The 10,379-nt window shown below is 43.5% G+C and overlaps 1 protein-coding gene across 1 annotated transcript; it reads left to right on the top strand.

Moving 5' to 3' along the window:
* The first annotated feature begins 4,400 nt into the window (after positions 1-4,400).
* Positions 4,401-9,289, top strand: LOC146753577 (obscurin-like protein 1). The gene is made up of 4 exons (XM_085529387.1): positions 4,401-5,117; positions 5,887-6,141; positions 7,426-7,701; positions 8,994-9,289. Exons 3-4 carry the CDS (start codon positions 7,527-7,529, stop codon positions 9,287-9,289), a joined length of 471 nt encoding a protein of 156 aa, XP_085385513.1. The 5' UTR covers positions 4,401-5,117; positions 5,887-6,141; positions 7,426-7,526.
* The last annotated feature ends 1,090 nt before the right edge of the window (positions 9,290-10,379 follow it).

Below are 10,379 nucleotides of genomic sequence, written 5' to 3'. Positions count from 1 at the left end.
CATCAAGAGAACCCAAACTACTCACAGCCTAATGATAAAGAACGTCACCAAGAACGATGATGGAGCAGAAGTGAAATTTGTTGCCGAAAATGTTGATGTCAGCACCAAGATGAAAGTGAGAGGTATTTGCTTTGATCCTTCTCCTTTCCTCTTACAGTCAAGGCATAGTTGCTGTGATCTGATGATTAGAACTGGGGCTGCAGGCATTCACTGCCTGTACCAAATACCTGAAATTGCATCCCATGGACTGACATGAGTCCTGGTAATGACCTAAACATGATAGCACTGAGTGTAGGGTAAGCCAGTCTACCCAGCTGCTTGGTATCTGAACCAGATTGCTTCATGCCAGCTGATGAATGTCTGCAGTTCACAGCTACTGGCCAGTGCATTCAGTCAGCAGGTTTACCACTGCATCACCATAGAGCAGTACTTTCAGCTCCAGGTTCAGACAGCCTTTCTGATTGCACTGGAATAGTTTAGAAGTAGGGGAGAAATCATGCCAATAATATCTCTATCAATCAGCTTTGCATGACCAAGTAGAACAAATAAACATTCATTATGGGAGGAGCTGTTTGTCATTGGGTGGAAACCTCTGCAGAAGCATGTTTAGAGCATTATTGATCAGTAGAAGGAGATGTTTGGTTGATTTTTACTTAGTAAATCCGGCAAGAAGAGCAAATGAAATATCTTGAATTGCTCAGCACTGACACAATGATGAGTGTAGGAACAGAAGGTGATACTTTTTCAGAGATGTTGCAGCAAACATTGACCACGTTAGCCTGATCTAAATTGAACTAACAAGGCCTTTGCTCCTGACAGGTGCTGCAGTGAGATTTAGCAATAAGAGCAAAGATCTAGAAAAGATCTCCGCTCGGCTGCGTGAGGAAGCCAAATTGCAGGCTGAGCTTTCAGACACAGGCGCTACTGTGGAGTGGATGAAGGATGGGAAGGAGCTCAAGGCCAGTGAAAAATATGAACTGCACATTGTGGGGAAGAAGCACACCCTGAAAATTCACAGCGTCTCAATGGATGATGCTGGAAGTTGTCAGTGCATCTGTGAGGGGGATAAAATGCTCTATCAGCTTTCAGTGAAAGGTATGTGACAGTCTGGGCTGTCCTCTTCCTGCCCAGGGCCAGCAGACTGCATTCACCTGACTCCCCAACAGTCCAGCTGTTGTCAGACAGCATCTGGGGTGTTTTCAGTGGCTGTTTTGACTTGAACTGGCCAATCTGCTTTGTAGAGCCATTTGATTTCTGTGTTCTGTCCTGTGATTCGTCCCTAAGATATAGAGGAAATGAAGGGAAAGATAGGAAAAAGAGCATCCCAGCCTTCCTGCTCTTCTCTCTGGGTGGCCACGAGAGATGATGTCAACAGCTCTTTTGTAGCAGTGATCCCAAATGTAGAAGAGACCTGTGAAGAGTCACAGGGATGTTTCCTTAGCTGTCATTCCATGGTGGGCTTTTTCTGACACAGATGTAGAGAGAAACTGAACTTTCCCACGCAGGTCTCTGTTTTGCTGCAGGGTGTAGGTCTGATCTCTGAGATCCACACGCTGGGCCTTGATTGCAATAAATGAGAGCCCTTTGTTTGCTCCAGTGGAAGACTTTCCATTTCTGCAGTACCCTCTGCAGATGACACAAATACAAATGCACCTTCTTCCCAGCAACAATTGCCTTTTTTTTTTTTTTTTTTTACACTGAATATGAATGAGGCTCTTCATCATATTCTGCTGGCTTGTCACCCTTGTTGATCCATGGAGAAACAACAAAGCCCTAGAGTAGTGTATGCACTTTGGCATTGGAGAGCTTACTTAATTGCTTCTTCTCAATGAACAAACTCCAGAGAGGCATGGAGACAGCTCCAAACAGAATTGAATAACAGGACTAAATTGATGGAGAGCAGAACTTCCTGCCAAGGCTTGTCAGCTAGTCTTAATTTTGCTTTTCTTCTCCCTCTTTGTCACGTTAGCATAATATTTCATACTGGCAGGTCTGCCCTCAGAATTAACTGGCACAGGCTACCCAGGGAGGTGGTGGGATCCCTGGAGGTGTTCAGGAACTGTGGAGATGTGGCCCTGATGGATGTTATCAGGGGGCATGGTGAGGTGGGTTGGGGTTGGAATCAAAGGAGGACCCCCATGTATTTCAGCAGGAAGCACTACTGGTAATAAGACCTTTGGAGCAAATCCTGATAGGGCCACGCTCAGCTGGTCCAGTCCGGAGGCTGTTCCTCCTTCCTGCAGTATCTGCAATGAAAACCAGCAGCTGCTTTTGTGTGGCTGGGCTCACATCCAGCAGTGGTGAGGGAACTACAATGATAAGAGACAGTTGCTGAAAAAATGAATGAAATTTGACTGTATGATAGGATGGAGTTAAATGTATTGACAGGATCTCAGGCATCCCAGTGTCCATCAGCTGGCTCTCGAGCTCCTAAAAGACAGGCGTGCTGTAGAATGTTGTTGAATTTGTATTATACATGCGTGTTCTTGGAACTGCAGAACAAATGCATGCATAATCCAGACTTTGATTTTAGCAGCTCTGACTGCGCTGTCTCAACAGACCCAACTCAGTTGTGTGCGCTGTTTTGAAATGATATGTTAACAAGAAGTTGGAAAACAAACTCCATTGCCCAGAGTAAAATAGGACCGTGCCCATAGGCTTAAACTTTTGGCTAAGAAAGTGGTGAGATTTTGAATCTTTGAAGTCAATTATTCCACTGTGTGTTAATAGGGGCCAGTTTCCTCATCTAACTTTTGCGCTCCAATTAATTTCCATAAAGGAATTGTGATTTTCTTTTCAGTCCTAAGTGATATCTCCATCTTTTAGGCTCATTTTGTTTGCCAGGGGGTTACAATGCAGTAATAGATACCCCTCCATTGATTTCCTTCTAGTTTGCTTGTTCCAATTCTTTCCTCAGTTTTCCTATTTTAAACATTTTCTTGAAGCCTTCGGCTTCTTCTTTTGCCTCCGTCCCCTGTACAGTGTATGTCCTTAAACTTGTGGATATAAGGTAATCTGGTACGTGGTTTATAAAAGCTGCCAATTTGCCAGCTTCTGAATTAGAATCCAGCAATTAGAACTGGGATTAAACGTGTACGTTTGGTTTTATGATAAATGAATGCCTCATGGTCAGCAATGTCCCTGCAGTTCTTTACCATCATACATATTTTGTGTGTCCATATTTTGTTTCAGCACTGGCAGACTTCATAAACAAAGAGACAACTGGAGGAGTTATCAGGGCCGTTGCTGGAAAACAAGCTGAATTTGTTTCTGAGACCTCTGAAGCCAGTGTCATGGTGAAGTTGTACAAAAATGGCAAAGAAATCACGACCAGTAAGAAATTCACAACGGAAGATAAAGGGAAACTGCATAAGCTTGTGGCTTCAGGTGTAACGAAAGAAGACGAGGGAACATACATCTGCAGAATTGGAGATGACACTCTGATTTTTGATTGGAAAGTCTCAGGTAAGTTTGTGAGGCAAACATGGGATCACAATCCATGTAAAGCACTTCAGACTTAATTCATTTAATTTGTCCAACCCTGTGGGTTTACAGTATTTAGCACAAAGATTGCATATCTCTGTTGAAGCAGTTCTGACCTTCCTGTTGTCCCTATGCAAATCCACAGTATGAGCAAATAATGTAACTGTGTTGTGATGAATTCAAGACAGCCTTAGCTGCAGCTGGGGCTGGAGTCACGACTTGAGCCCTGACATCTGGGCTTCATTCTTCTAGTTCATGAATTGCCTCAGCACTTACATCATCTTTAAACCTATGACTGAAATGGTCCTAGGTTCTTAGCATGGGAATCCAGTCTCCTCTTTTGACAAATTAAACTCCACATTTGGAGAGTTGAGTGTCTCCTGCTGTACCCGAAGGACGTTGTGATCTCTGAGGTGTCTCCCTGAGGTGCTGTAAGCACAGCCATTAGCTCATAGTGCAAGTAAAGCACTGTCAGGTCAAGCCTGGAGGAGTAATGCTTGTCACTGACATGTTCCTGTTCAGGGTGGAGCTGGTGGGTTAAATAACACAAGAAATTGTCATTGAAATTCAATATCTGTGAAATTCAGCTGGCTGCATTCACAGAACCTGGCGTTAAGATCTGTTTTCTGTTTTCTATCTTGAGCCTCTTTTCCATAACCCAGTTTTCATTTATGAACTGAAGCTCTACTGAAAACCTTTCGCTGTAATCTTTCTATGTGATATTGATTGATGCTATTAGTTCTTAACAGCTTGACTCTAGTGGGACTGTTCTTCTTAGGTCACCTAGTTTTAAAAGAATAGATGACTCCTGTCTATTACAATTTTTAACTCATTATTTGTTCACTGATGCCATAAATGTGCCTGGCATAGCAATTGGCCTTGGTATATTCAGTGACTGAAAGCAACAGTTGTTGCTCTAAGAAATGCAATACTAAGCTAGGTCTGCCTGTAGCTGACAGCCATCAGCTTGCTCCTCAGGCAGGTTGTGTCTGGATGGAATGAAGGGCATGAAATACTGATGTGCTCATCAAACGCTGCTTGTTAGCTTAGAGACAAGGTGTTGAATAGGTTTGTTCATGTATTGCAAACACGTTACTTAGCTGCCTTCATTTTAGCTTCAGAAGAACATGTGCAGAATACAGAATTGATTAAAAGAAATAAGAACTGTCTGCATAGAACTTACTCTTTCCTTACACAGGAGAATCAAGCAGACGTTTGTATGTGAGTACCTCCAGAGGTGAAACTCAATCACCCAAATGTAATGAGCAGAGACATTACAATCAGTTCTAACTGTATCTTAATGCTGTACTGAAGAAGCCTGAGTCAGGATGTAAACCACTTTCTCTTTTTTTCTTCAGATGAAGCCATTGATTTTGTCAACAAGCCCAAAACGACTCCAGAAATATCAGTCAGTCCTTCTGAAGACCTGGAGCTGGTGTGTGAGGTGTCAGCTGCAAGCGGAGCTGTCGTATGGAAGAAAGATCAAACAGAGGTGAAGCAGGACCAGAGGACAAGCATCATCTCCCAGGGGATGCACCGCAAGCTCATGGTCAAAAATGTGACCCTGAAAGACCGAGGGAGCTACAGCTGTGAAACAAAAGATGACAAAGCAACATTCCAAGTGAAAGTCAGAGGTGAGAAAATGCTTGGAATCCCAGAGAGAAAGGAACGCTTCATTTTGTGTGTCTTGCATTTGTAGGATCAACTTGCCGCCCCTCTGGTGCAAAACATTTTGGTCAACTAGTGTCATATCAACATTTTTCTACATGTGCTTTTCCATCCAGGAATGAATTCCTGCAACAAACCATAGGCAAGGAGGGTAACTTGTGCAGCTCTTGTAGTCAGCTGGTGTCTGCAGGGTTACAGTGCAAGAGCACACCAGGCATTCAAGGAGTGAGAAAAGGGGAGGTGTTTGAAGAGATCTGGTTACAAAATTTGAATGACACAATGAGGTGGAGAATGCCAATAATCAGACTCATAAATGACCTGGGTTGCAAAGGCCCACAGTGCTCATCCAGTTCCAGCCCCCTCCTATGTGCAGAGTTGCCAAGCAGCAGCCCAGGCTGCCCAGAACCACATCCAGCCTGGCCTTGAATGCCTGCAGGGATGGAGCATCCACAGTCTCCTTGGGCAGCCTGTTCTAGAGGGCCGTTCCCTTCTGATTTACTGGAAATGTAGAGAGACATGAGCAGAAAAAAAGAGAAGGGAGGAGGTTCAGCAGTGCATGCAGGTGTTTTAAATCTCATGTCCAAATCTGCTATTAGACTGCAAAATGTTTAGTTTTATGATATGATATGGTATGATACGATATGGTATGATATGGTATGATATGATATGATATGATATGATATGATATGATATGATATGATATGATATGATATGATATGCCTATCATTTCCCAAGGTGAGTCTACAAACAAGGACAAGGTAGACAAGGAGGTGAAGGCTGTACTGACGCTGAGCTGCGAGGAAGCCCAGGAGAAGGTGGAGGTGAAGTGGTACAAGGAGGGGAAACTGATCACCTGGAGCAAGAAGTTCAACGCTGAGTCAGAGGGCAAACAGCGTCGGCTGGTGGTGAGCCAGGTGTAGAAGAAAGATGCAGGGGAGTACAGCTGCGAGGCTGCTGGCCAGAAACTCACCTTCAAGATTCATGTAACAGGTGAGAGAGATGTTTCTCATCACAGAATGGCCCATGAGTCCCACTTGGTTTCCAGTTATACCTGAAGTTCTCTAAAGATCCCTGCTGGCGTCCAGCTGCTGTGTTAGAAAGGGAAGGCTCTCCTAAGAGTGCCGTGTAGATTTCCCAGCCTCATGAAGACATCTTGGATGCACAGAGCATGTCGAATTGCCCAAGATGCCTGAATGTGGGGAACTGGATTATGGTCAGTTGTAGTCAGTATAGTCTGAGGAGTGAGCTGCCACCATCTGCTGTAGGGTGAGGTGAGTCACCCACTGCCTTCCACTGAAGGTCACCACTCAGCACAGCACAGCTTCAAATCCCTCAGTCTCATTGGGAAACTGAAGCTTGAATGTTTTCCTATGGGAACCAAGATCAACCCTAACTCTCAGGTGGCTGAAGTTAAGTGCAGTTAACTTGTTTCATGATGTCGTATTGTTTACTACTGAGAATTAGCTGTGGCCTCTGAGTTTCAGTATCTAAACCTTATTTACAATATTGAGGATTTGGTAAAGAAGTGAGATTGGTTTGTAGGTATTCAGTGAAAGAAGTACTCCTGTTGACAGGGACAGAAATGAACACCTTATCAGGAGTCATATCAATATTGCATGAGTACATTGTTCTGTGTAAATGACATTTCAGTTTTGAATAAGAAATATGTAAATCAGCACTGCTTTTCTAGAGTGTAATTCGTAACACCTGTATGTCACTGAGCACAACATGCTTATATTTGGTGTTTGCTTTGGCTTCCAAATTTTGATGAATGTAATCATATTGACCCCCTCTAAAAATAGTTTTTTTAGGAACAATTTAAGCAAAGCTCCAAGAACCACAGAGAAATTATGTTAAAACTGATCTCAAGTGGTGCATATAATGCATCCTTCTCTGCTGCATTAGTAGATTCCCATCTGCTTATGGGGGGAGATTGCAAGGATTTAAATAAGGTTTAAATAAGGAAAATATTTACTCACAAACCTTAATTTTTTCAAACTATTGAATGTAAGAAGAATATTTAATGATATGAATGTGAAGGATATTTAAAGATATGAAGAATATATTTAGCATAGTAATGGACGATGAAGTGTTGGGTCACTGGTAATTAATAGAGAGAACGTATTTAATCTGGATCATGTTTAGTATGAATGAGACCATTCCAAAATTACAAACATACATGAAGTTGTCACAAGCAGCATTTTGTGTTTGGTTTTGAACACATTGGACAGCGTGAATGTAGCTGTGCATCCTAAATGCTCTCCCAATCTGCAGAAGCAGAAGATGCTTTCATCAACAAGCAGAAGGTGCAGAAGGAGGTGAAGGGTGCACCAACAGAAAATGCCACGCGGAGCTGCGAGGTGGCCCAGGAGAAGATGGAGGTGAAGTGGGACAAGGAGGGGAAACTGATCACCTGGAGCAAGAAGTTCAAGGCTGAGTCAGAGGGCAAACAGCGTCGGCTGGTGGTGAGCCAGGTGGAGAAGAAAGATGCAGGGGAGTACAGCTGCGAGGCTGCTGGCCAGAAACTCACCTTCAAAGTCGATGTAACAGGTGAGAAAGGGTACTTTTTGACCTTTCTATTTCTAGAATAATTTCTCGAATATTTATAAAAATGATTATTCTTTTATAAGAATATTTCCTATTGGGTGTCATATTTTTGTAAACCATGACTGGTATTGTTCAGGTCTGCTGGGAAAATGGAGAAAATAGTTCTGAATATATTTCACTTTGTATCTCCTCCATAAAGCTTTAGAAAGTCCTTAGGACAGGCAGCTCCATCCTTTAAAAACTGGCAGAGTTTCCCATTGCTGTGGGAGCAGATCCATACACAGGAAGGTTGTACTTGTGCCTGTCTATCCCCACACACTGGTACAACTGGAGAACTGTGAAGTGCAGCTGATTCTAGGAATGATTTAGAAGAGGGGCATCGTGGTGAGCATTTGGGTGTCAGCCCAATGTCTGATCACTTTTTATTCATCTTGGAAGGTCTTGTCTCATGCTATGGGGAAGATATAACTGAAAGGTTTTCTGTAGATTAATGTTTCTGGGGCATCAAGTAGTTGGCAGCAAGGGGAAGAAAGTGGTGTGGCGAGTCATCCAAGATTCATTGCCATGTTGTGGCTCCAGAGTAGGAAAAACACTTTTGTTTTCTGACCTACTCTGCCTCCCAAGTGACCTGACTAATGTGCCTCCAGGACGATGAGGATATTCCACCATTTGGATGCAGTAGAGGGTTTTTAGAGTTAGGGTACTATGGTTAGGCTGTGGTAGGAATTGATGATCTTCAAGGTCTTTTCCAACCTGGGTAATTCTATGATTCTAATAATGTGAGATAAGCTTAGCTCTTCTCAGGATGGGATGGGAAATAGTGACAAAGTCCTGAACATGGAGTCCTGGTCCGTCACTCTTTGCAGTGAACAGAATGATCCAGTGCTGACAACAGAGGCAGCTACTGGGATCGAAAGAAATGAATGCTATGTGTCTCTGATGCAGCACGGTACATTTCCTGACGCTAAAATTTGTCAGTTTGCACTCAGCTTCAACCAAAATATTTCCTCCTTTGCAGCGAAGTGACTTTAAGAACCCCTCAGGTGATCTCCTACCTTGCTGCACAGAGATAGTTGCTTTGTCACAAAGAGATTACTAAAAGCTTCTTTAGGAAACAAAGCTTCATCAAACAGACAAGCAAATGAAAATCACCCTCCATGGCACAGTTTGCATGTTATCCCAGCAGATTTAGGTGTGTTCTGCCAGGTCAAAGAGATGGTTTTCCATTGTTCCTGTAAGGTGGAAGGGCAGTGGGCACATTCCTATCTTGGACATGAATTATTTTCCCTTCTAAGAGCCAGAAGTGGTATTTACAAACAAGGAGAAGGTGCAGGAGGAGGTGAAGGCTGCACCAACAGAAAATGCCACGCTGAGCTGCGAGGTGGCCCAGGAGAAGATGGAGGTGAAGTGGTACAAGGAGGGGAAACTGATCACCTGGAGCAAGAAGTTCAAGGCTGAGTCAGAGGGCAAACAGCGTCGGCTGGTGGTGAGCCAGGTGGAGAAGAAAGATGCAGGGGAGTACAGCTGCGAGGCTGCTGGCCAGAAACTCACCTTCAAGATTCATGTCACAGGTGAGACAGGTGTTATCTGAAATACAGCAGAGAACAGTAAAGTAAAATCTAGTTTCTATTATACAGTGATCCAGTTGCAGTAGTCTGTGCTGAGGTTTTTTCTCTAGACTTGATTGGCTGGCTTTGTAGAAAGTATTTGGTTTTAGTATGGCACAAAGACCTGTTTCAGTCTGTCTGTAGAATAATAATTACTGATATATGTACAATGGAAGCAATATTCAAGGTATTATTCAAATCTCTCCTGTGCCTGAGATCCCAAACTGTAATTCCTGTTCACCGAAACATTTGACTGAGATAAGTATGTGCAGTGAGGCTGGAGTGCATGTTGTACGTGCAGGCTTTCATGGTAGGAGAAGCAGGAACTTCTCCTAGTAGTACACTGCCTTTTTCCTATGCCTTTATGTTGGAGGCTGCATCTGGATAGGTGAGTCTGCTACTCCCAGTAAGAGACCTGGTAGAGCTGACTATTCCCAGAGCTCAAAGTAAAATAGATATCTGCAAATCACACACAAAGAAGAAAGGACTGCGTTGGTGAGCATATTTCCTTTGTGCCTTTGACAGTCACAGTTGTGGCAATGGTAGAGGCCATGAGGAGTCTGTTCAGGAAGCCAGGAGTACTGTTCTGGGTCATGAAAAGGCAGCCAGTGGTTTGACTATCACATGTTTATGTGTTTTGATGTTTCACAGTGGGTCTTAAGTTAAAGGAACTCAGGTTTTGGTTGCCTGCAGGACAGATGTTCTTTTGGGTTCAATATGTTTGCATAGTGACTTGCAACCATGGGACTGGTGTTCAAGGACCCTCTTGGTTCCTTCTTGGTTCCTAGTTTCTTTCTTGCCTAGATTTGACACTGTGTTTCAACAGAAGAGCTGATATTCTCTAGTGAAGGCTATTAGTTTGGGCACAAGTGGTAACCCAAAGCAGTTCCAAGCTGTACATACAGACCTGTAAGATGGTCTCATTTCAGTCCCTCAGTCAATACTTTTTCTTTTCTTCCCTCAGAGCCAAAACCTGTGTTTATAAACCAGGAGCAGGTGCAGAAAGAGGTGAGTGCTGCCCTGGCAGCAAGTGCCTCCCTCAGCTGTGAAGTAGCACAGGATCCAAGCGAAGTA

The sequence above is a fragment of the Coturnix japonica genome, chromosome Z, assembly GCF_054131305.1.
Source record: "Coturnix japonica strain WE chromosome Z, WE-NBRP24, whole genome shotgun sequence".
In the NCBI taxonomy this organism is placed as follows: Eukaryota; Metazoa; Chordata; class Aves; order Galliformes; family Phasianidae; genus Coturnix; species Coturnix japonica.
This window is presented reverse-complemented; position numbering and strand designations above follow the sequence as displayed.

What these genes read in the sequence shown, in the direction of transcription:
- LOC146753577 (XM_085529387.1), top strand. Translation starts at nt 7,527, where the DNA reads ATGGAGGTGAAGTGGGACAAGGAGGGGAAACTGATCACCTGGAGCAAG. An exon ending in CTTCAAAGTCGATGTAACAG is followed by an intron (nt 7,702 to 8,993) that starts GTGAGAAAGGGT and finishes TTCCCTTCTAAG; the next exon opens with AGCCAGAAGTGGTATTTACA.